Source organism: Lutjanus erythropterus, chromosome 19, assembly GCF_056507025.1.
Source record: "Lutjanus erythropterus isolate fLutEry1 chromosome 19, fLutEry1.hap2, whole genome shotgun sequence".
NCBI lineage: Eukaryota > Metazoa > Chordata > Actinopteri > Lutjaniformes > Lutjanidae > Lutjanus > Lutjanus erythropterus.
Window position 1 is genome coordinate 17,822,111 of NC_139335.1, and position 26,909 is coordinate 17,849,019.

Genomic DNA, 26,909 nt, shown 5'->3' on the forward strand with positions numbered 1-26,909 from the left:
CTCAGAAAAGTCGGTAGCGTTGCTGGATGTTGTTGATATATGGCTTTCACTTTGCATGCTAGAGTCTTAACTTGTGTTTGTAGACGCAGCGACAAACTGTTTACAGATGTTTTTTCCTAATCTCTGGGATCACATTTTGCCATGTTGACACACACACACACACACACACTGACAATGTGAAAACAATACTGGCGCCGCTGTTGCACCTGGTAAAAATGTTGTCTGTCAATATAGAAACACTGGGCATGCACAGAGAGACACGGCACTAATTAGATCATAATGTATCATTATCAGCTTTTATCAGTCTCTGATCACTGCACACACGGGGTGGAGGTGACCGTGAATGGGAGGTGGTGGGGAGGGGGGTGGTACACGACTGAAAGCGGGACAAGGGACAAGGCTGGGGAAGCCAGTGGGTAACACAAGCCAGGGGACACACAATGGAGCCGTGACCCCTGCGGGTCAGGGGAGGCGAGTGGTAAACAGGAAGGAAATGTGAGCCAACAGGTCGACACTGACTGCTAGATGTGCTGCTGTGGGACAGCAGCAGTACAAGATAATGTGACAAGCAGATTACCTGGACTCATGGCAGAGAGACTGGAGCTCTGTTTCTGACTGGACTATAATTTCTAGGTATGGTCCAGGTTTGCTGACAATGTGAGAAAAATGACAAACAACAGTTGTTGGACTGCATGATGACCATGGAGGAGGTCTAGATATTCTTTCACAATACTGGTCTCAAAATATATAGATCTGTCATCTGTCAAGCGCTATAACAGCCATCAGACATAACATACAAGTAGGTATAATATGTAACATTATTTCTTTAAACTTCATCTGCATTCTTTTCCCAGATTTATTTTTCCAGATGTTACATAGGTTCTAAAAGAAGGCTTGGCTCAAGAGGGCTTGGCTCTGACATCAGACAGCCTTTTAATGGGAAACCATGGGTGTTTTAAAATGAGTGTTAAGATTAACCAAAGTCACACAATAACACAAACAAACAAATAGATCGGGGCAGTGGTACACCAATAACTCCCATGTTCTGCAAAGTACAATGACTGATTTCACCTATGGAGTTTGGCTAATTTGGCTAATTTTATATAATGGCAGTTTCCCATCAGAAAAGGGTAGCAGACAGTAGTGTGAAATGGTGAAAATATTCCAAATACAGTGTACACTTAAGCTGATATTGACTTTTTTAGGTGGACCTTTTTAAACGTGTCTAAAATACATTTTGCTGCTACGTTGTGTAGCTTCTGTGCTGGTGCTGCTCTCTGCTTCTACAAGCTGGGAACGTGCCAGCTGGTGTTTACTGTAGCTAATACGCTGACCATTGATAAAATAATCCAAACTATTCCTTTAAATATGCCGTATATAGGCAGTGAGGATGTAACTTTGTATTAAAGAAATTAAAAGAGCGGTTACAAAAAATTAGCAGCTGGTGACAGGGTTGGATTCAGCAGCACAGGTCATAGTAGCAGTGGTAGTAGTAACAGGAGTAGCAGCAGTAATCACTCTGAAATGTTAGGATGCAGCATTAGGTAACAAACAAAGGAACAGAGTAAGCAAGCGTAACTTAACCCAACTTAACTTAACTTTTACTTAACTGTTCTCTTATATTAAAAGATCTTATGTGAATGCTAACACTGCACCATGCACTTCACCTAGGCGCTTTAGGATGGACACATAGTCCTAGCCCTCTTGTCTGCTTGGCACTTCAATAATTGATGCCCTCGCTGCATTGTCACCAAAAACTCATATCAAGAAAGGAGTGTCAGGCTCACCTTACTGATTAAGTCTGTGTGAAACTTTAATGTGTACCCCATCTTCAACTGATAACAAACTCAAAGTGCTCAAGCAAACGAGGTAATGGGAAGCTGAACCATTTGGACGTCCGCTGTGCACCCTGTGTCTGCTTTGACAAACGCTGATCATAATTTGACCCATTCCCGGTGTTTTGGAGCCTGGAGGTATCGGAGATGCTGCTACCCGATAGTCTGAACAGGGAGGAACGTCGTAAAAGATTTAACTGGCGTGTTAGGATGACTGAATGGGCTTTGTGAGCTCTGCGCAGGAACTCTATCCATAATGCAGGGGATGACAGCACTGCCACTGTTCCCCAACAAGCATTAGTCCTGAGCCTCTACTTATGATGTCTGCGTGCAGCTTCCCTTCATTAATGAATGATAGGCCATGCACATATCAATGGCTGCCCCTGATACACACCGGGTGCTCGTGGAAAGCGATTTCTCAAAATCTATTTCCACCCTGGCTCGAGCCTATTGTTTACATAGCTGCTAATTGATAAGTATATACATTGAGCTGTGCCTATTAACGAAACGAATGCAAGTTTGCAATTTGAACTAAAAGCCACACCCTGCTTAAAGCCCTGAGCAGCTGTTACATGTCCTGACTCACCCTCAGACTGCGTAATGGCTGTCGTGGAGATGTAGACAGGTACTTTGCAGACTTTTCCAAATGAGAAGGCACAATCAGATAAGATAGCAAGAGTCATCCAGGACAAACTTACTTTAACTAGCTGAATAATGGAGGCAGGCTATCTGGTTGGAGAAGACAACTGCAGAATGTTTGTGTTTACCTGGAGTTTGGTCTGTAAACATCTTACAACATCCATAAATGTCAAGTAGATACATGCATAGAGTCAGCTAAAAAGCACTGTCATAAGCCTGGATTTCACCCATGGTGCATTCAGAATCTCAGACAACATTACGTACAAGTGTCTGCATCTAAAAACATAGTTTATGGTACCAGTAACATAGCAATAACATTACAACTACTGCTCTCAGAGTCACATTTTGCTTTTGCACTAATGTATGTAAGTTCCTTCATGTTTTAACAGTATATTTTACAGGTTAGACAACAAACAGAGACACACCCTTAATCTCCTTAAAGCTGTGCAAATGTTAGACCAAGCCTTGAGTATCATCCTATGTCAACACACACACAGAATAGCTCACATGTACAGTAAGTAAGGCTGCATCTAATGATTATTTTTCATTATTAATTTGCTGATTATTTTTATGATTAAATTATTTACTGCATAGTCTACATAGTGTTAAAAATAAATCCCTGTAACATATTGATTAGTGTAGGAGTAGACACTGAATTCAATACTAACCTTCATATTGGTTTACTGTGTTTCCATTACTGTGAAAACAAGAAACCATTACTTATCTTAAAGCATATTAGAGACACACAGCATCATTGTATATTTTCTTCAATATATAAAAAAGTAGGGTCTCGGGTTGTAGCTCTCAAACAATGGATGCTGGGAAGTCTGCTAATATGCTGATCATGTTTCTTTAAAAACTTACTTTGTCAAAAGACTTAAATAAATTCATGTTTTAAGCTCTGGAGTGTTCTGAAAATAAGTGGAGATTTTAAGTTTAATCAACTTGAATAATCAACATTGTATATTTACATTCAATTAAAGACAGTGCATCTAACTGTTTGCCAGACAGTGAAAATTTTCCAAAAATGTCCAACTATTCCTTTAAGGCACTACTTTAAGCAAAGTATTCATTGCTGTCTCTCAGTTCACTCGCTGTTTAGGTGTGTCAGTGACCCAGTAAGACAGTACGATAGCACCTACAAGCCCTATGTCAACCCACATCCTACAGCCTGACAGTCTCCATGTAGCTTGTTCCTACATGATTTAAAGAACTACTGTGAACTGTCAGGTTTCAGCTCCCTCGGTAGTCTCAGTTTCTCGCTCAGGTCTTAGTCTGGCCATCAGATCCGACTATTACCTCAGCAGAGCTGCCAGGTCGGCCCCAGCACCCCTCCACCTGCCACAAGTCCTTCTTCCCTCTGTCTTGCTAGACTTCAGCAGACAGTGAATTATTCAGGGTTAACAAGCTGTTGGAACAGCAAACTCAATTGTGCATTTTCATTAAACCTCTTGGGCCGCATTTCCTGTAGGCGAAGAGAAGATGTGGCTCAAGTGTAAAACAGTACTTCTCTGACAGAAAGGCGACAGAGAAGACGGTGACAGTAAGTGGACATGTCAAAGGACAGCCAGGTATCAGACAAAGTCACAGCCTCCTCACCTGCTTCCTGGTAAAAGATTTGAAGGTTTGAATGAGTCAAACGATCACTGGTGATTGTTAACACCATAGACAAGCTTACATAGGTGCTGTGCTGGCCTGTGGTTTGTACGACAACTTTGCCGCCATATTGGACAAGGCAACGCTGACCTGTGAACAAGTACATGTAAATGAAATCTTAAGGGTTCCAAAGGGTTCTTCCTAAGGGGCTGAAGTTCTACCACGAACCATTTGCTCCAAGAAGAACCCTTTTCATCCAAAGACTCCTTTATGGAAAAAAGAGGTCTTCAAAGATTATTAAAATCCTTTGAAGACCTCATTTGTCAATGGATTGTCAAGGGATCTTTGTACCATAATATAAACGGGTTCTTGTCAGAACCCTCTGGATGGGTTCTAGATAAAACCCTTGAAATATAAAAAGGTTTTCAGCAGAAGCCACTAGGTGGAGGGTTGAAAGATGGAACTTGGAACTGGCCGAGTTCCACTTTATGCACATAATTTTAAACCATTTTCATCAAAACTAGTTTGCTGTGCGTCCTGCAGCACCCTCTGTTGATGACTTACTTGCTTGGAACGTGAGCTGGTTTCCTAGGTAACGCAAAGGTTCCAAGAATCCAGAACCGAACCAATTCAAGAACCAGAGCTAATTTGGTGGAAGGGCTCTGAGTAGAACCATTGCAACACAGAAGTGTTCTCTGTAGAGCCTCTTTCATGGGGGTTCTGGCTGAAACCTGTCACGGATGGTTCTAGGCATAACCCTTGATGGGTTCTTGGCAGAACAATCTGAATGGGTTCCACGTGGAACCTTTAGATAATAAGATTTCATCAGAAATCAGCAATGGTTCTCCAGTTCTCCTCTGTGGACGATCCAAAGGATGCGTTATGGTTCTACTTAGCACCTTTATTTATAAGAGTGTGGGGAACCTGCAATCTTTCTGGATAAAAAGCATTGCAACATTTATTACTTGACAGATTTAAATTAAGTGTGTTAGATTTAAGATAGAGTTTATTTAAGTTAGTTAAGTTAGAACAACAACAACTTTTTTCCCTACTCCATGTAGATAATGAACCCTTGAATATTACATGCTGAAGCGGTAGACACAGCGACTACCTACAATATGTCTCTGGTTACCACTGGCGAGACTGAGCTAATTTATTTTGATTGGTGTAATAGGTCGACTATTACAGACCTGAAATGCTTCGTTAATCTTTCTGGCCACAAGAGGTCACAGAGACATTGACGCCAGGCAAGACACAAGAAAACTAAAATCAGACAAGACTACATGAGCTACAAAGTGTTAAACTCCACTGCATCCTAAGTGCCATGGCAGAAACGTATGTGGGAAATAAACTCCCAGTTGTATTCCTTGTCCGTCTCTGAAGCTGAAGGAGGCAGGGCAGTGGACTTAAAAGCGCAAAGTTCTTGTATTCTCACACACAGACACAGACATGCTCATGCAAGCTCACGCACCAGGTTTAAACAAAAGTCACATGTATACATATATACAGTCCACATTTGACAACCAACGCTCTCCGCTCTGCTTGGTGCCAGACTTTTCTTTAACACTTATGTTAGATTCATGAAGAAGCACGCTAAAACCCAACATATCTACATCGTATGACCTCTGATGAAGAAATGTCTAGAACAAATGAAAGAACACACTTCAAAGAAAGCCTGCATTTCCTTATGATCTCATCATTTTGTGCTTGGAACTCTCGGCACCAACCGAAAAGATTGGTATCGACGTCCCAGTATCTTTTTGGTGTGTTTATGAACAGCTCAGAAAAATCTTACTTATTCTACCTTAAAGTGTCAAAGAAACTCTTGCTCATATAATGGCTTAGTGACAGATTACTAAAACTGCACCTGGCAAGTTAACTACATGTAATATTCAAATGAATAAAAAAGATTGAAATCTAACATTTCGTCTATCTTATCAAAATATTGGACCATACTGAGCACATTTTACAGCACATTGTGGTGAATCATGGATTCATGCTTGACTCACTGCGAATATTTTGATTTCAGCACATCATTTTTACACAAATGTAAACCTCCACTGAATCATGAAGGACAGAAAACTGCCGCAGCACTGCTTTCTATGGGCTCAAATTTGCACTTGTGACCACACTAGAGCCTGATCAACATATCTGTCGACCAATTATCAGCCTGATATTGGCCTATCACAGCTATACTGGTCTATATTGGTATTAGCATATTCAGTATGTTGTTGTGTCTATATGAAAGCATTTTTTAATTTTGTTTTTTAACAAAACATAACGTGATCCTTTTTTGTAATTCAGGTCTAATACACATACTGTGCCCTCTTTGTTTTTATTAAATTTATAGTTATATAGAATTAGTCAAAATACTGGTGAAAGACTACTTTTCAGTGCCCTGATATCATTTTGGAGATTAAAGTTTATTGTTAAACTGTAAAATATCTAATATATCTAATATTTGTCACAAGTGTTTACTACTTTTGAAGTATTGTTGCAAAAAAAATGTATGTTTATGTATAAGAGATGTGAAAAGGTCCCAAGATGTTTAAAAGAACATTCAGTTTGGACTGAATTACATATGGTCAACTGTACTTAAAGTGAAACAGAACCAAAATAAGTTTTGATCACCAGCAAGGATTAGACAGTAGAAATGTTAAAACAGCGGCTGTATGCAAATTAAGTTATTTCCCAACTTTACTTTTTTGTGCTTCAGTTCATACCAGTATGATCAACCCACCTGATACTGCTCACCTTCTACATGATCAAAGATGGGGTGGAAGAAATTATACTGTGCCGCCCTCTAGTGCATTTTGGAGGCCCATGTCTGCTGAGAGGCAATGTGTGGTAGGCTACAGCAAAGAACATATTAAAAACACAATAATCATTAGAGCTGTACATTTAATCAAAGTATGATCTAGCCCTCGATATGGCCACATGCAATAAGCAAATCATAGAAGTACAACAGCATTGTAATATCCAGGCAAGCATCACATTTTTTGGAGATTAGGAAATAGGGTTGGGCATTTTGATAGCATAAACTATTCTGTACAGGACAGCAACTAAAGATTATTTTCATTATATATTAATCTGCTGATCATTTTCTCTATTAATCAATTGTTTGGTTGTAATAATTTTGCAAATACTAAGAAATATCATCATAACTACCCAGAGCTGAAAGGGATACTCTCACATTATCTGTTTTGTCCACCCAACAGTCCAAACCTCAAAATGATACAAAAATGAACTCAATTTATCAAAATAAGGGACAAGCAGTGGGCCCTTTAATCACGCATGCACACACTCATACATGCAAGCGATAGCATGATCTCCTCCCAGCTTATGCCTGGCAGGAATAAAGATAAATATGAAATAATATAAATGAAAAATTGAGGCTGGTCGGAAGGCCAAAACTCTGGGGTAAGACTACAAGTTTTTGATTAAAAATATACTCGTTTGGCACCCTCTTACTATTGCATAAATATTTCTCTAGATCTGCCCCTGCTCAGTCACTTTTGGTTGGACCCTTGACATGAAAAAGTTTAGGAACACCTGCTCTCTTCCATGAGACTCACCATATGGCTACTGCATCATGTTGATTCATATATGCAGATATATGAGTGTAATTGCGAATATGGGTGATTTTAGCATCAGTGTGTAAATATTAAAAACAATTCAAAAATCAATTCTCTACTATCAAATCCTAAATGAATGAAAGTACTCACCATTTTCACCGGATATGACGTCACTGCGGCCTCTTTCCTGCGTGGACGGGAGCGCTGGTAGCTGCTGCTGCTGCCTGTCAACATCGCACAGCCCCAGAAGACCTCATCTCTGTCCGGGATTTTGTTTTTAACTGTTTGTCTCTGACAGTCCACTACCTGTCCTCCACCATGCCCATGTACCAGGTAAAGCCCGTGAGTGGGGGGCCCATACAGACTGATATACCAACCTGCATGTACAAGCTACCAAATATCCACGCAGGGCATGGGAACAGCTGCACCTCTGAACATGCGCTTCAGGTAACTGTTAACTGACTTAATTCCGACAAGTTTGACTTGTTTTTTCAACTGGTTAGCTTGCATTTGGCGCTTTGTTGCCGACAGGTCGTTTTGTTTCTCTCCTATTGAAACACGCGCAGTGTATTAGCATTAGCTGCCTTTAGCGGTCGTGTCTAGAAGATAACTCTGTATTTGTGAAAGTCTCGCGAGATTTGTACAGTTTTTTTTTAATTTCATATGTTTTTCAAAGTGACTTTATTTCATGAAGTGACCACACTGAGATTATGATATGAGTAGAAACAAAAAAAAACCAAAACCATTTGGATAGGGAAAAACATGGTTTGGGTTTAAATTATTGTCGCGATATTACGCGGGTCTGGGGTTCCCTTCAAGACATAACCGGCTTTAGCTAAGATAGCTAGCTAACATAGCTGGTCAGCACAATGAGTAATCTAACTTGTGGCTGACGCAACAATTACTACTCGTCTCCACTGTCCCATCAACATTTTAATATTATTAAACTATATAAAGTGATTGTGCGGTTAGAGTAGAATTTCAGTGTGATTATTATTAATGGTCAAAGTGTATTTATCATGATTTTATGACTGAACACCTTTATTCCAGCTGTGCAGTGGTCGAATGTAATTGATTATATTTACTGAAGTACTGTACTTAAATGTAGTTATAAGGGTACTTGTACTTTATTTGAGTATTTCCATGTCATGCCACTTTATATGTATGTTCCACTTCATTTTATAGTCATATAGTGTGCTTTGTACTTAACTGCATAAATCTGACATCTGTTATTACTAGGAATGGGTATTAAGAATGGGTACTGTGAGCTGGTATTGAACCAGTACCAGTTCCTGACTGGTCAGTACTGAAATATCGACAGACTCCCAGACACTGGATACTGCTGTCCTTATTTTTGTAATGTTACATGAACAGAACAAACAAAATGACGGAAAGTGTGAGCCAAATTGACTGAAAATGCAGCTAAATGCAGTAAAAGAAGTAACCATTACCTTTTTCACGTCTTCATTTTTGCAATGTATTACAGCAAAGTATTATCAATAAGAGTATCGATAAGTATTGGTAATGGCAAGCAATATTAGTGTCAATATTAATAAAAATCCTAATGATATCCATCCCTAACAGTTAGTTTACAAATGAAGATTTTACACACACAGCCTAATTAACTTAAAAACTATAATGTATTGTTGTGAAATAAACAATGCAACAGTATATGAAATTGTTAAAATGTTCTCCAACTCTTCTAACTTCAACAATCAATAATCATACATATTACATAGTAAATAAGTAAGTAGTATAATAGTACAACACTCAAAATGCTCATGCTCTGCATTGAGCACATTAGCTTTTGATACTTTGTGTTTGGGCTTCACAATATGGTAAAAAAGAATCATATTGCAACAATTATTTTGACAGATATTGGGATTGCAATATGATTCACGATTAATGGGAATTATCTTTTTTTTGCATCACAGTTTTTGTTTTCACTTAAAAAAATCATGATGTTGTGACATTTGTTGGGGTCTCTACCAAACAAACATTTTTTTTTTAATCCTACTTCCTGGGAACAAGCTTTTAGGCCAGGGAATCTTGCAGCACCCTTTAAAAATTGCCACTTCTGTGATTAGGATATTGCACTTCGTCATATTTTGATTTTGATAATATTTCAATTCCCAGAATGGCGAGGTGGACCCAGCAGTCAAAGCTCTGGAGGCCCGGCAGGATGAGATCATGAGAAAACTGTATGAGCTGAAAGCAGCTGTGGAGGGCCTGGCTAAGACAGTGACCACCCCAGATGCCGATCTGGACCTGACAGTCAGCAGCAGCCTCTCCTCCCAAAGCTCCACATCCTTCAAAGGCGTCACAGACCTGGACACGGTACTGGGAAAGGTAAGAAATTGGAAAGAGTTCTAGTGTGAGCTGGAGACACTGTTTATTAGTGACACACCTATAATATGCTTCTGTGCTGAACATACTCTACTACATTTTCTCTGTGGGTGTGTCAGGCCCCAAATGTTTTTTTTCTGATCACATAGATTATAACTGCAAGTTATTAATACTTTGCCAACATGCCCAACCTGTTTATATTGGAACATATGAGGGTGTAGATTGTTTACAGATTGTGCAGGCGGTATTGGCCTCGTTAAAAGGACAAATGTTTATTTATTTTGGACGTTTCACCTATTTACCCTCCTTTTTATCTTGTTTTATGTCACAAGGACCTTGGCGCTCTTCGTGACATCGTCATAAATGCCAACCCGGCACAGCCACCTCTGTCCCTGCTGGTGCTTCACAGCCTGCTGTGTCAGCGCTACCGGGTGCTCTCCACCGTCCATGTTCACTCCTCAGTTAACAGTGTGCCACCACAGCTATTGTCCTGCCTCGGTCCACGCCATGCAGACAGCTATGCCCGTCAGATGTTCCAGCTGGGCTTTACCCTCATATGGAAAGATGGTAAGGAATTACCAGAATTAGCATGTATATGCAGGTTTTTAAACTTGGGTAAACCCAATGTTTGTACATCACTCTGTTTGACTAAGTACGAGTGCTTCATCATTTAACACAGCTTCAAACGGCTTCAGCTCTGCTGTACTGGGCTGCAGCACAGAGTCCAACCGAATCAGGAAGGTCACCTGGGTGGTGTGTTTATAGTTTATTATTGCCGATCAGAGCTGGAGGTGATAAATACCCATGTCTACTGCAGTCATTTTTTGGGAGTGAATGGCATTTGTACCCTTTCCTATTGAGAAAAAAGGAAGCTAGATGTTAGGATGTTAGTGACTTTTTTGTCCAGCGTAAAAGGGGCTTGAGAGAGGAAGCATGTGTTAGAGGATGAAGAGAAGATGAAGGACCAGTTACAGTGCCCCTCGCTTTAAAACCTTGGGCCCTGAACCCTCGCAGACTTTGCTGACTTCGTGGGGCCAAAATGGTATAAATAGGAATGGGACATCACTTTGCATCGGTCACAACGGAAGGGAAAATGAAGTACATCCACGCTGTACCTTAAACAGTTTTATGTGCTGTGGGTGCCAAGTGGCCCTGATAGAAGACAGTTATGCTGTTTCATTTGGATGTAATTTCATGTGAAAGTGTGGAGGTGGTTTGCTACTTGTTATTTTCTAAGAATATAAAACTAACTACAGTAACTTTCACCCTGCTGAAGTTATTACAACAAACAATAAAATAAAAACGGACAGTAATCAGACACAAAGGCATTTGAGCAGAAGTTTGACTGTTGTACTGTCAGTGATTAAGAGGTTCTTTGAATAATGTCAGTAATTTAATTATTAAGAACATTGCAACCTGTTACTGTGACAAAAGTAATTAAAAAAATAACTCAAACAAAAAAAAAGTCACATTTTGAGACAATAAGGGCTTTTTAAACTGTGGATATCATGTAGCCTACATTTCATGACCAATATCTTTTTAGATTACATAATCTAGTCTAATAAAGAGGAGACCTGATAGAATTTTGTTCCCAAGACATCGATCAGCATTCTCATCCATACACAGGGGTTTTCCCATGTGTTTATAATTTACAAACACTATCTTAAGCTGCATGACTTGAGAGTTCAATAGTACTTTGCACTTTTGCTGCACTCCAAATTCTTGCACTATGATTTAGCTGGTGTGAGGAAATGTGCTATCCACCTCACTCAGGTGTAACAGTAAACCAGGACAAAAGGACAAAAACCACTATAAACAACCATGTTTTGAGCAAACACATTACAAACAGTAACAAATAGTAACATTTGCATCATGGCACAATTATGCAAATGGTGGCCAATTCTCAGCCTATCAGCTGCACATGTGAATGTCACAAGCCAGAATCCTACAGCGCCCCACAATAGTTGAAGGATGCAATTACACAAATTACATTTCACATACTACACAAACTTTCCAGATTGAAGTTCAGTTTCAACCTCCTGTAATCTTACTACTACTACTGCTGCTACTAATATAATTACGATGAAACTTAGCGACAATAATGATAATCTTCACCATAAATACGCGTAATAATCATAAACATCAGAAAAAAAGAGAACTGGCATCGGTATAGTATCGGTATATACCCAAATTTAGACGCTGTAATCAGATCAAAGCTGAAAAAAGTGCATCTGTGCATCTCTACAAATTTGTTGAGTGTTGTTTTGTTTCGTAAGCTAGTTCTAACCATCACAAGCTTTGTATTGATGTTATCTGGATGTTGTTATATCAGGCGAAATACGGCCTAGGGAACAGATTCAGCCCACTGAAAGGTTCCATATGGCCCATAAGGCCATCATGAGCACTTGCAAATATTGCTATTAAAATCTTACCAAAGTCGGTCAGTATCATTTTACTTACTGTTAAACTGTTGGGCCTTTGTATCTTTTATATTGAACTGTTATTTTATTTACTCAGTGCCATACAATGATGTCTTCATTTTTCTTCTGTTGATGCTACTCATTGCAACTTGTATCCAGCATGCATTGTATACCGTAAAGTTTTGGACCCTGCCATTATACATAACACTTCTGACTCCAATATTAGATATTATTAGACATTATTAGGACCTTAAATCATATTTGTGTCTGCCCACAACAGCCTGATCAATTTCTCATGTGAATTGAAAAATAATTGCCCATCTCTGTTGTAAATGCTTGAGTCTTTGTTTACCATGGCAAACATTAATCCTCTGCTCTGTTCACAGTCCCCAAACTGCAGATGAAGTTCAGCGTCCAGAACATGTGTCCCATTGAGGGTGAGGCCAACGTGGCACGCTTCCTCTTCAAGCTGTTGGCTCCCTATCCCAGTGACCCTGCTCTCGCCACACTGGTGGACAGCTGGGTGGACATGGCGTTCTTCCAGCTGGCAGAGGGCAGCGCCAAGGAGCGGGCCGCCGTCCTGCGGGCCCTCAACTCCGCTCTGGGCCGCAAACCCTGGCTGGCTGGACCAGAGTTCACCCTGGCTGATGTCGCCTGCTACTGCTGCGTGCTACAGAACGGCTCGGCCTCCGCTGCTCCTGCCAATGTCCAGCGCTGGATCAAGTCCTGTGAGAACTTGGGCCACTTTGGCCCTGCCAAGCTACTTATGCAGTGACCGGGGACCAGACACCAGAAGGGTGTCTTACCCAAGCAAAGTGAGAGAAGGGCATTAGAATATTAAACTATGCCAGCCATGTCTGGAACACCTTCTAATGCTTCCCTCCTTACTAGACAATATGTGAACTGACAAAGACTCAGTAGAGGCAATATGGTTGACGGTTGACATAGTAATTTAAAATATTTCTTGACCATGCTGCTTTTATATAATAAAGAGATTCTGAGACTGTTTTTTAAGGGAGGAAGCATGAGAGGACTGTAGAGACATGGGATTGGTGGGGGATTAAATCAAAGGTACTAACAGACGTTAGTCCAACACACACTGTACACCTTCCACCCACTTTGTGCCTAACATGATCCTGTTCTAAATGTGTGTGTTAATGTGTGGCAACGGGTATTACTAAATGTTTTCAGAAGTAATACTTTGTAATAGTTTTTTTCTGAAATCATTAAAACTTCCACTTTGGATCAAACTTTCAACTGGTACATTGGCTTTGTTTAATTCAACTGTTTGATCATTTTAAAAACAAATTTCCTCATGTAACTGAGCAAGTGTCATTCACTGAAGTGCATCTCTTTGTCCAACAGGTGGCAGGCTTGTCCTGTCAAAAATTATTTATTGACTCGATTCACCTGCTGATCCTGTGCAGAGTTACAAAGTGCTGCACCTCATCCCACCATACATGAAATGGAAAGAAGTAGACTTGATCGATTAATCGATTAATCGGCAGTGCTCGGAATTGGGCCGGTTTTCACGTGACAGGCCCTGACCGGTGAACGACCGCAAGATCATGTTCACCCGATTCATACTCTTAATATAAAACTATAATAAGGCCTGGCTGTAACCTGAAGGACTTTGGAGAAAATTTAAATAGTATTTAATGTATATTTAATAGTCAGTGTCTTATTATGAACATCCAATTTAATTTTTACAAGAAAAGGTGCAAAAATGTTTGTGAATGCTGTCAATTACAGTTCCTAGAAAGAAAAAAATTGGAATCGGCCAAAATCGGAATCGGTAGGTCAGACCCTTCAAAAAAAAATAAATAAATAAATAAAAAATCGGAAATCGGAATCGGCCAAGAAAATTGAAATCAGTGCATCTGTAGAAAGAAGTGAAACACAAGTTTCAACAGATAAGTTGTTCTTCCATGAAAAAGCAAAGACCAGGACTCGCGTTTGAAGGTCTTGAACACCACGTGTGGAACATGTAATCAACATTTTTTTTTTATGACTGAGTTTCAGTAGTACTACAATTTGCACAATTGCCATACTGATAATGAATATTGGGGAGGTAAGGGAGAGGTAGGGCTAAATGTCACCATTATTTTTGTTATTGATTAATCTGTCAATCATTTATTATGATTAATCACTTAATTGTTTGGTCTATAAAATGTTATTCCTCAGAGATTTTGGTCCATACTGACATGATAATGTCATGCAGTTGCTGCAGATTTGTCCACTGCACATTTGTGATGTAACTCTCCCGTTACACCACATCCCAAAGGTGCTGTATTGGACTGAGATCGGGTGACTGTGGAGGCCATTGGAGTACAGTGAACTCATTGTCATGTTCAAGAAACCAGTTTGAGATGATCTGAGCTTTGCAACATGGCGTGTTATCCTGCTGGAAGTAGCCATCGGAAGATGGGTACACTGTGGTCATAAAGGAATGGACATGGTCAGCAACAATACTCAGGTAGGCTGCGACATTTAAATGATGCTCAATTGGTAATAAGGGGCCCGAGGTGTGCCAAGAAAATCCCCCACACAGCAGGATGGATCCATGCTTTCATGTTTACGCCATATTCAGACCCTATTGTCTGAATGTTGCAGCAGAAATGACTCATTAGACCAAGCAACATTTTCCCAATCTTTTGCTGTCCAATTTTGGTGTTTTCTGGTGTGGTCTTCTGCTGCTGTAGCCCATCTCCTTCAAGGTTCAGTGTGTTGTGTGTTCAGAGATGGTCTTCTGCATACCTTGGTTGTAACGGATTGTTATTTGAGTTGCTGTTTCCTTTCCATCATCTCGAACCAGTCTGGCCATTCTCTTCTGAGAACTGCCACTCACTGTTTATTTTTTTCTCTTTTTCAGACCATTCTCTGTAAGCCTTAGAGCTGGTTGTGTGTGAAAATCCCAGTAGATCCCAGTTTGTGAAACACTCAGACCAGCCCGTCTGGCACCAACAACCATGCCACGTTCAAAGTCACTTAAATCACCGTTCGTCCCCATTCTGATGCTTGGTTTGAACTTCAGCAGGTCGTCTTGACCATGTCTACATGCTTAAATGCATTGAGTTGCTGCCTTGTGATTGGTTGATTAGATATTTGTGTTAACGAGCAGTTGAGCAGGTATACCCATTGAAGTGGCCAGTGAGTGTATTTATCAAGAAGACTGAGGAAACTAATCTTATTTGAGAAGCTGATATCAAAGAATTTGGATGTTTTCCTTAAAAATGACTCAAAACAATTAATTGATAGTATTTATAGTTGGCCCTAAACTTAATAGTTGACAACTAATCAATCAACTAATTGTTGCAGCTCTGCTGTAATCCACAGCAACAGGAAAGTCACGGTCATTACACCTTATGGGATTTTAGTGTTCACTCATGCACTGCTTTAGCCATGCAAGCAACAGATGTGTGGAAGCACAGCTGATGACTGAATTAATTAAAATCTTTTTTTCATGGTTTCTGTGGGTCCTTAAAAAAGTCTAAAAGCCAATGATCAGAATTTTAGACCTTAAAATATCTTAAAAACTATTTTGGCAGGTGTTAAAAATTTACTGGCTTATGAAGTTACTTCATACTTAAGTCTCACTTTCAAATATTTTTCTTGGATAAAAAAAATTGTATTGCTCACCATACCTACAGAAAACCATCTTTATGGTTGAATGAGTCATTTTTGAACATAATATTGTATTGTGTGCAATTGCTGCTCTGATAATAGCAGCTGAAATTAAACTACATTTAACATTAATTAGTTTGTGACCCTTTCCTCACTCAGTGTGGAAGTACTTAAAATCTGAGGAAAAATCCTATTTTAAACATTTTCTTTACGTTATAATCGACATGGGCTGACTGTTTTCAAAAGGCATTATGGAAAACTAATGGAACCTTATGCTTCTTATCTTCAAGCACAATCAACCAGATTAAAAGCGGTAACATGTTTTTTATCATTAATCTAAACCTACTTTTAACTCCAGTTATGTGATATAATTACTTCAGCTTACATCAAACTGCTGTTTCCAATTTATTTTTCATCAATTTTCTCTATTTTTTTCCTCCTAAAAACCTGTTTAGCTTTGTGCAATTGTCATCTAAAATTGTCACTCAGTTTTGAACTGGTATGGCTGTGTTGTGTTCTAAGGTGACAATTCTATTTTCTGCAACAATCCTTCAGCTACACACGTTGTCTGTGTTCTTCCTCTACAATCAGTTGTTCAAGATGCGTTTTATCCTTATCAGCGGATGTGTTGCTGAATAGAATCCCAATAACCTGCCTGTCAAGCAGAGTAGACTTTGGAGCAGCCAGGGCAGTTTAACAGCAGTCCACTCACTGCTGGGGAGTTTTCTATCTCTGCCTACGTCTTTCTGGCTGCTGCAGGCAAAGTCACAGAGATAACAAGACTGTATACATACAGAGTCATACATGCAATGATGTTGAAAAGAAGAAAAAGCAAATCCCAGGCTTTCCATGGTCTCTCGGGGTTGGTTTTGCATCTTCGCAAGTGTCATGTTTTCGACAGCTCGGGTCCACACACAGCCCGTGTATGAGTGTGTGTGTTTGTACGCTCTGACAGCCTCCTGTTGGTCTCCAGGCAGCTGCCTGACAAGACGAAAGCTCTCAACTGACATCTGGGCACATGGCAAGGAAAACACTCGGGACTCTGCAGCACTGGAAATTTGGTGTTTGTGTGCTCCATGTCTTCCTCACACACACACGGGCTTCTTTGAAACGGTAATCAGTATCTGTTGATGCAGTCAGGGCTGCATGCAAATAAGGCAGTCTTTCCCGTAGCATTACTAATCTAATTACTTTTGGTTTTCATGAAAAAAAAAAAAAGACAGACAAAAAAGGCTCTTTCCTTGTCTCTTTATATATGATATAAAACATACAGACAGGAGATGCATTCTCATTGAAGAGCTGTAGAAAAAACAAACTAGCTGAACTGAAAGACAAAATCACTTCAGTTTAACCCTGTGGCTACTTCAAATCACAACAACAGCACAGATAGAAAGATGCTTTTGTCAGTATATTCAGTCCTTGAATGCCATTGTCCATGATTGTCAATTAGGTACTTCCATTAGGCCATTCAGGGGTGGAAGATATATGCCGTCAAAACATTGAGGGGAGATATATTAGAGAACAGAAAACACATCTGGGCTAAAGTGTCTGAAATGAGATTTTACTCAGGGTTTTTCTGTAATGATTTTTTTTTAGCACAATATGGTTTGATTCTGCATCAATTAAAAGGCTGTGAGAGAACAGTCACCAGGAATGTCTTCACTCAGTGACCAAAGTGCAAACGTTGCTGTTGTATCTCAAAAGTTGGATGCGTTCAAAGTAGTCATCGGTCAGAAAGTTTCTCTGTGAGGTGACCAGGTTGCCTTTCTGACTGAAGAGACGCTGGACGGGCGCCGTGGAGGGCAGGGTGGTGTTGTATTTTAGGAAAAGCTGCTTCACCCTGGGGAAGTCCTGCAGGCACTCGAGGCTCTTCCCCGTTCCTTCCACATACTTGCGGATCTCATCCATCACTCCCCGCTGCTGGATCTGGAGGGCGGGTTTGACAGGCCCGTAGCTAAAGAAGTCATCTTCAGATTCGATGGTCGACATGTTGCGGCTGGGGTTGGCCTCTGTCACGTTGCAGGGATCCACCTGGGATGCCTCTGTAGCCAGCAGGGCACACATCTCCTCCCTCTCAGAGGCAGCCATCCACCACAAGCGGAACTGAGGAGTTGTTGCTGTCGCAATCCTTGCCTCTGTGCTAGCAAATAGCTCCTGAAACCGCACGTCGATTGCCACCACGATGGCATTGATGACATCACTGAAATAATTGGCCGCATCTTTCTGCTCGCTTAACTTATTCTTCAGACTGAGCACGGTTGGGATGACCAGCCCCAGGTAACACTTCTGCTCCGCTTGGAAAAGTTCAAGTGCGAACGCGAGTGGGTGGAAGACGCTCACGTATTCTTTCAGGAAGGCCATCTCTTCGGGCTGCATGCGTGGGACCTCCAGGCGGGCACACAGCTCTGTCAGCTCGCGCTCCGTGAGAGAGACGATCTTCTGCACAGCACAGTACTCCACATTCCAGCGTATGACAGCCGGGACAACAAGTGCCATCTTCCCGATTTCCTCCGCTGCATCCATACCGACCTGGAGATGGTGGCATTTGCTCCAGATGGCGTACACCTTGGCCATGGCACTGTAATGTAGCTGGCACATGGGCCCCTGTGACACCGCCTGCCAAAAGTCTTCGGTCACAATCAGCTCCAGGGTATGTGACGCACAGCGCTGCACGGTGGGCAGAAACAGGAGCATGTCCTGCTCTGGCTCGCCCTCCAAGACGGCACTCACATTCTCGTAGAAGCCAATGTCGTCATCGCTTTCTGTGCTGTCCACTGCGAACTCTTTGAACACGCTCATAAAGGGGCTGCCGTTATCAGTGACTGTGGTCTGCACTTTACTTTCAATGTTGTACGCCACATGGATGTCATGTATCCGCCCAGCAATGGTGTCGTACGTGATTCGGCCCTGCAGCCGTGCAAAACCCAGAGCAGCAGATTTCCTTTCCAGAGAATCTGTGTCGATCCAGTGACAGGTCATCCCAAAGAAGCTTCTGTTGTTGGCTGTCCAGATGTCCGCCGTGGTGCACACGTACTGGACGTTACTGAGCTTCGCCATCAGCTCTTCACGCATCCGGGAGAAACCCTGGTCCACCTTGGTGAACAAGGTCACCCTGTCCATGGACTTGAGCCCTTCAGTTAGGCCTGCAATCAACTTCCTGAAGCCAGGCTGCTCCAGCACGTAAAAAGAATGACAATCTTCCACAATGAAGTTGAAAATCAGATCGTCAGTCTTTGCTTGGGTCATGCATTTTGAGATGATTTCAGCTTTAAGTTTTTTCAGTTGGCAGTGCCTGCTTTCTTCACCATTGTGCTCTTCTTTCTTCCTTCCCCTCTTGGCATCAGGCCTGGCTTCACAGCCCAAATGTGTTCTCTGAAAGACAAAAAATAACAACAAGTTTTCTTGTTACTGGTTGGAGGCGTGCCATTTGTATGTTCTGAGTTTCTAATAGTTAAAAAATAGCACCTGAGACACAAACGCTACTTTTACACTGCGGGCAAAAGTCACCAAACAGTCAGTTTTTTAAGAAGTACACGTAACATGTAACCCTTCAGTGGCCTCCATATTTATTTTGATTTATATTGATATTTTGATGTGCTGTGTGTGAAGTCTTTTATATTGTTCTTTTGTGGATACAGGTCAGTTCAGGATTTTGATCAGTTCACACTGGAATCTGATTTTGGCCAAATTTTAAAAACAAAGTGACCAAAAAAAAAAAAAAAAAAAAAAAAATCAAATCACAGCAATAAATCAGAAATAGGCACTAAAACTTGCAGTATGAATGTCTCTGGGACATAAAGACACTTACTGACAATAAAATCATTATGTTTATATATATCATTGTAATTGTTAGATGTCAAATTCCCCCAAAAAATTAGATAATCTGCCACAATCTTACACAATGTCATGGTGTTTAATTGGGTGTGAGATAGGCTCAAGTGTGTTTATGTAAATTTCCATCAGTGGATACCAGGGGTTCCCAAACTGGAAGTGGAGCCACTGCAGGGGAGGAGAGGGGGGGGGCGTGGATGACCAGGGGATAAATATGGAGTTAAAGTTTAATGAAAATCATTTGTCTAGAGGAAATAAACAAACAAGAGTTCGCTAATGCCATGATGTTGACCTTTAATTCACTAGAATTCAATCAGAATCCCTTTTAATCAGTTGCTTAATTTGTTAATGATTGATAATTATTGTGGGGTGAGGAGTCTTAAGGTTTTTTGGCTTCTGAAGAGGGGGGCCTGATGCAAATAAGTTTTGGAACCAGTGATGTAAACCAATCAAAAAAGGATTTTTATTTGCACTGCAATTTGCAGTGATATATGTTATGTTTAATTAGAAATACACAGGAGACAGTTACTCAACCAGTGACTGGAAGCTTAATGAGAATTGACAGTGGCCAAACGCCAAGGTGGTTTAAGTTTTTGTTCACATATAAGTGCAGGTAACAACAAGCAGAACTTCCATGGCGGACCTGAATGAATCAATGAAGTGATGTTATTAAACTAGATTTATTATATAGAATTATAAAAATAATGTATTTCAAGACAATGGTTGTTCGGACTGGGATAGTTTAAAGTAAAGTTTGGGACAGTTGCGGGACACTTAGGAAAATAGTTAATTTCGAGTCCTGGAAATAACACTTTAATGGCGCACATGCAGACTTTAATGATTTGTTTTTTTCATCAAAGTTTATCACAAAGAGCCTGCAGCGCCATGTTGGTAATCAGCATGCAGCCATAATGTAACGTTATTAATCACGAGGGAAGCTATTCATTCATTGACTCTTTCAAACATTAACCTGGCGGGTACGGCAGATCATTACAGGGAAATTACTTTCTGCAACTTACGTCCAAATGCTTCTTTAGATTCGATGTTGAGGTTTTCGACGTGGAGAGCAGGTTAACCCTCGGCAGACATAGATTACACTGGACGATGATATTTTTCCCCTGATCTGCCTTGTACGTGAAATGGTGGCGATAACGCCAAGTATGCATGGCCGATTTAGTCTCGCCGCTGGGTTCATGGTGATCCACATCCATTTCGCACTTCATCTATGCTGTTATTGACGTCTTGAAATATAATAAAAGTATCGTAATCCGATTTAGTAATCGTGATTACACGTAAAGTAACGATGGCGGTAGAGAAATCCTCATGAAAAGGGGCAGGCCTTTGTTCAGATGTTGTTTAGAAAACCAACAAGGTACCGACACCGTCATCACTGTTTATTTTTGCACATGCGCATTGTCGAGCTGCAAAAACCTTGAGTGAATGAGCACGGTGGAGCACTGCGCATGCGTCTCACACACAGGGGCGACCACATCGTGACGTCACGACCTAACCTTGTACTATTTACTCACATTCATGGAAGTACTTTTACTGTACCAGCATTTCCTTTTTCTCTGTCGGGTCTAAAAGGTAACCCTTCTTTTGCAAAACTCTCGCGAGATTTGTACGAATCACTTAATTCTTTTTATTACACTACCTATTTTTATAACACGACAACATTGTGATTAGCATCTGGGTCGGTTTAGGGACACAAAACACTTTCTAGGAGTTAGAAAAGATCATGGTATAGGTTGAAAAGACCACTCTCGCGAGAACGTGCGCGGCACTGGGGTTCCTTTCTAGACATGACCCTTTTCTCAAGTGGTGCAGCAAGTTGGCGCCACCATCAGGTCCGCGGAAGTAAAAATGTCACAACCTTTAATTGATAAACTGTATTAAAACCATCCAGTCGGTTCCTCTGTGACTTAAAGGAGAAAATGACTATATTAGCAGCAAATAAGAATAACCAAACAAATGAAAAAAGATTCAAAACAGAATACGAAGAAAGAAGCATCAAATTACCATTGATTTACATAATCCATCATAGATGTATATTTGCATGGAAAGGCTTAAGGGGAGACACTACAGGTGAATGGGGTAAATTGCACTATGAAAATTTCCCAATTGATTACTCATATTAAACAATTATTTTTTGTATGACAAGTTTTCTGAATATGTATGTTTATATATTGAATTGATTAACTATCTAATTAAATATGCACAATTTCCATTAATCTCCAGAACAGAAAAACATTTGATAAAGACAGATTCAAAATTGTTGTTTCTTTTTTGACACACTGGAGTCAAAGTTTTTAATTGTGGATAGATACACACACACACACATATACATATTTTTAATTGAAAAAAAAAAATGTATTTTTTAAATTTAATTTATTTAATTATATATATATTTAATTAAAATATGAAATGAGTAGGCTGTGAATGACACCTCCCTCTGTAAAAACCGCAGACAGGAACAAAACTGTCATGTATGGTATATTTAAGTGCTAACGAAGTGGACATTTCGGAGTTCAAGAAAAATAGACTACCTTAAAGACATGATTTGTGAATACCATGCATTTTACAAGACACTATTGTGGGTAAAAAAATTTTACTGGATATCACAATGGAATTTCATTTTTATCAGAAATATCATGTTTAAATGTGCCAATGAGGCATCTAATGCTAACCATCTAATGCTAACCTTTGGTGAATTTAGAAAAATCTACAGATGCAAATAGACAGAGTGTACTAAAATAAACCCTTAAATGTGTATTTTGGAAGTTTTGGAAGCAAAACAGACAAAAATCTCAAAATTGACCAGTGTGTGACAAAACAATGTATTTGCATGTAGTGTCTCACCTTAAAAGAGTAAAAAATGGTTGCTTTTCAAAAATCTTAAATATTGTTTTTGGGTGGTTTTATAGACTGATTTCACTAAATCAAAAGATTGCACCAAACAATACACCTTCTCAAACTGTTGAAATATTTTGATGAAAAGTCTCCCACCACTCAAAAATATCTGTTTGACATGAGAAGGCTGTTTTCTCATTAATCTGCTGGAGGGAGAAAGTTTTTCTGTGTTCACTTGAAATCTGAATATAACATAAAAACATATGAGAAGGATACTGTGTCATCACAACTAGTTTGGGAGCCACTGTCATCATAATATATAACTTCGGACCCGTAGGCAATTATCTGAGGTGAAAACCTGATACTGCACTGCACGTACACTGAGAATGGACTTTACTGTGAAATAAGAGACATTTTGTGTCTAATAACTTTTGAAATGGACAATATTTGTACATGGATTCTGTATTACTCACTGAGTGAAGATGAGTAAATGTAATTTAACAAGGTAATTGAACTTTAAAAAAAAAACAAAAAAACATATTAGACCCAAATTATTATCGCAGCCAGATTATTTTTTTGTTTGAAAATCTGGCTGGAGGGGATCGACAAAGATCTGAACTGCCAACTCTTGATTAAAATAGGTATCCTAGTGGTGTTCATTCAATTAAATTAAAGCAACAGAGACAGAGAAATAGCCTAAGAGTAAAAACAGCTCCATGAAAACAAATGTGAACAACTGTGCTAACATCATACCTGTATTCCTGCTCCGACTGCTTTGCCATGCAGCCCATATAATATGACATTTTATAGCATTAAGACATATCCATAAAAAAATACAGTGACCATTACCTTCTGCACTATCCTGAGGAAATGTCGTGATGTTTTGTATCTTTACAGGAATAGTTACAGTTGAAGACGACTGAACTGAGGCTGCCTGACATCTGTTAATTGTTAATTTTGTATTTGTTTCTATAAATGTGATTCATTCATATAGGTGGATTGAGACAATGAGCCACTGGGCATGGACGCATAAAAGCAACACTTTGACGAAATACCCCACTCTCAACCATTGATATTAGATAAGTTTAATTAAGACACCTCTAAAATTAACAAAAACAAAGTCTAAAAAACAATTGACACCAAGCAAATATAGCAAATATAGCATATAGCAAAAAGAGTAGTGTCCCTAGGAATACTTTGCAGTATTGCAGGGGGTATCTGAGCTTTTTTAAAGATGTTAATTTAAAAAGTCATACAAAACTGGGTTAACTAAAAATGTAAATGTACATTTTATGGCATGCACCACAGGACCAAAGGTCTGCAGGTGGGAGTCGAACCTACAGCTGCTGCAGAGGACAGACAGCTTCAGGACCTGTAGGAGCATCCAATAATGTAAACGTAAGTATTAAAACACATACAACCTCTCATCTCAACTTGTCGTACACGGAGCCTTTGCCCTTCGACGTCTCATACTAAAGCACAAGGTACCTGGTTTTAACACTTTTACACTGTGAAACATTTGTAGTTTGGTCAGATTTTGGCACAAAAACGATGTTGGTAGGTTTAGGATAAGACCATCTGTTGGGTTATATTAACTGTTAATCCTTGAAGCGACTCGATCACTGAAGTCAAGTTTGCCACGTAATGTTACAAGTTTTAATTACTTTTCACACGGGCCACAAACCCCATCTCCTGGGTGAAAATCCTGTTTGTGTTTGTACCATCTATCCACCCCACCTCCTCCGTGTGTGGACTTTGTTCCTCTTTAGACTATGTAAACAGCCCAGGGTGTCTCATATACTTGTGGATGGGTTTACATTTTAGTCATTTGGAAAGCTGTACAGTAAGGTACTGTATGAGTTGCAGAGGCTGTATGTGACGAGAGAATGAGATTTGATAATATACCTATTCATTAATTGTCAAAAACTGTAAAGTGCCATAAAATCTCACTGAAGATGAAAGCAAAAGGCACGTTCACTGTGAGTGGGAAGCTGGTTTTGATACTGAATTACAAACAGAAATCAAGAAAATGGATTTGTGGTTGAAGCGTAGCAGTAATACAGCTGAAAAGACAGAAAACGATGGGAAAAGAAAGCAACAACAGAGCCAACAAAATACCTTCAGTATCAGGAGGAATATGTTTTAATGGGATTTACCTCAGTGGGATTACGCTGTTGACAAAGTGCTGTATTGTACCTCTTCATATAGGCAGGTTTTTTTAATCAAATAATATTTTGTGCTACTTAGGAGTTACTTGGCTGAAAAATATTTCAAAAGTACATTACTGAAGAACATTTAAGAACCACTAGCATGGAGTACTCAGACCATCTAAAGCCATATAGGTAAACTGAGGGTATAAAAAACACTTAATAAAATTGTGTCATGATGGTTTCTTTCTCGTGACATCTTCAAAGTGAATATTTTGGCTAATCCTTCAGTGAAGACTTTTGGGGTTCTGTTATTGACATGAATGACATTGAAAATTATGAAAAAGTTTTGAATGATACCCAGCCCTACTGCCATAATCTGACAAACACAAAACAGCAAATTCTAGATGAGCTGCAGGGTGAAATTAGCCAGTTTGATGATAAAATTTCCACAGAAACCAAGCTGGCAGTACCATCAACAGATTTTTTTTTATTCAAGCCTGAGGCACCTTGCCATCTCCTGCTGGCTCAGAGATGCATTAAGCATGTATTTAATCTTGTGTTCACATGAATGGCTTTTTTTTTGCATGTTTAATAAACCAATTCGTCAGCTGTCTGATCGAGGTGAGAAACAGGGGAGCAAAGACTTTGTGTGAGCGTGTGAGAGATGGAAATTTTGTGAGTAATTCACGTTTTATTTATTTCTCACAAACCATATGATGTTTTCCACATAATTTAAATGGAACCATATTTATGAATGACACAATAATACATAATTAGGGTACAAAAACAAAACAACTAAATTCCATGGCAGTTACACATCTTTACAAAGAGATGTAATGAAATTTCAGATGCATTTAGTAAAAATGGGGATTAGTAGCAGTATTACAATTTCGTGGAGAATTTTTCTGCTGCAATAATTTGAGTGGCCAGTGAAAAAACCCTGGCAGCAAGGCTGAGCAGCAATGCTCTGTCTAGTTCTGTTATCAGTCTGTGGGTTACACAAACCAACTACTAACATTAGCTACACGGGACAACCGCAAAGAAATTGAGTTAGCTGGCAAGCTTGTCAATAATACTACTACTACTGAGACACATTTTGGGACTGTAGGTGGTGATGCTGGTCACTGAGATAGTGTGTGGTAGTTTACTTTAAGTCTGAGTGTGAATAGCTACCTAACAAAGTAAATATAGACGTGCATAATTACTGCTATTAATCTAAACGTACATTCACACATAACAAAGGAGGAAATAGCTGACAATCAATTAATAAACCTACAATGAACATAAAACATTCCATTAGGCACAATTTAACTATAATTGCTATTGAGGTGATCCAAGGTAACATAAGTAATCAACTTTTATTACTTTAATTATTGTGATACAATAGGTTACTGACTACATTTTTTAACAAGTAATTAGTAATTGCATTGTAATACATTTTTAGAATAACCCTCCCAACCCTGCTAACTTGACACTGCAGAGCAACAAGTGTCCATATTTGCACATATCTATCTATCTATCTATCTATCTATCTATCTATCTATCTATCTATCTATCTATCTATCTATCTATCTATCTATCTATCTGTCTATCTATCTATCATTATTGACAGTCTTGAGGAATCCATGAACCTGGGTGATTTACAGATTGCTTGGTGGACTCTAATTGCTTTTGTAACGTTCTGTTCAGCGGCAGATTGGTTGTTTGGCGTTGTGCATCACAGAGAGGGACCGTTGTGTCAAATAGTCTCATTATTTCTCTCCCCCACCCCCGTCATCACCCCTGTGACAGCTGAACTGAGAGTTTGGTAATATTCATAGCTGCTGAATTCAGTGGAGAGTGTCCACATGCGTGTCTCACATGAGAGACAGATTGTTTGGATAATTAATATTTCCCCAAAGATAGAATCGTCATATTTTAAACGCATTAGTGACCCAATTGAAAATCATAATGTCACAGAGAGTTTTTTTCTTCTTTATTCAACAGCACATCTCGTCCATTGGTTAGATTGGCGAGGGTGGGGTCTCACTTAGGAGCCATTGA

General features: G+C 39.7%; 2 protein-coding genes across 3 annotated transcripts; one reads left to right on the plus strand and one right to left on the minus strand.

Annotated features, from left to right (window-relative positions):
• The first annotated feature begins 7,815 nt into the window (after nucleotides 1-7,815).
• On the plus strand, nucleotides 7,816-13,661 carry aimp2 (aminoacyl tRNA synthetase complex interacting multifunctional protein 2). Of its 2 annotated transcripts, none has more exons than XM_084744754.1 (4): nucleotides 7,816-8,092; nucleotides 9,782-9,994; nucleotides 10,324-10,558; nucleotides 12,798-13,661. In XM_084744754.1, exons 1-4 carry the CDS (start codon nucleotides 7,964-7,966, stop codon nucleotides 13,184-13,186), a joined length of 966 nt encoding a protein of 321 aa, XP_084600880.1. In that variant the 5' UTR covers nucleotides 7,816-7,963; the 3' UTR covers nucleotides 13,187-13,661. The 2 variants fall into 2 exon arrangements, with proteins under 2 accessions (XP_084600880.1, XP_084600881.1); XM_084744755.1 differs by having other exon boundaries at nucleotides 7,818-7,978.
• A 3,608-nt stretch (nucleotides 13,662-17,269) lies between these two features.
• On the minus strand, nucleotides 17,270-21,268 carry zbedx (zinc finger BED-type containing X). The gene is made up of 2 exons (XM_084745139.1): nucleotides 20,886-21,268; nucleotides 17,270-19,407 (listed from the first exon to the last, which is right to left on the minus strand). Exons 1-2 carry the CDS (start codon nucleotides 21,087-21,089, stop codon nucleotides 17,695-17,697), a joined length of 1,917 nt encoding a protein of 638 aa, XP_084601265.1. The 5' UTR covers nucleotides 21,090-21,268; the 3' UTR covers nucleotides 17,270-17,694.
• Nucleotides 21,269-26,909: the final 5,641 nt, after the last annotated feature.

Bases quoted from the DNA above. Each gene is read 5' to 3' on its own strand.
- zbedx (XM_084745139.1), bottom strand. From the start codon at position 21,089: ATGAAGTGCGAAATGGATGTGGATCACCATGAACCCAGCGGCGAGACT. The intron at 19,408-20,885 runs GTAAGTTGCAGA...TTTGTCTTTCAG, and splicing joins ATCTAAAGAAGCATTTGGAC to AGAACACATTTGGGCTGTGA.
- aimp2 (XM_084744754.1), top strand. From the start codon at position 7,964: ATGCCCATGTACCAGGTAAAGCCCGTGAGTGGGGGGCCCATACAGACT. The intron at 9,995-10,323 runs GTAAGAAATTGG...TTATGTCACAAG, and splicing joins TGGACACGGTACTGGGAAAG to GACCTTGGCGCTCTTCGTGA. The intron at 10,559-12,797 runs GTAAGGAATTAC...CTCTGTTCACAG, and splicing joins TACCCTCATATGGAAAGATG to TCCCCAAACTGCAGATGAAG.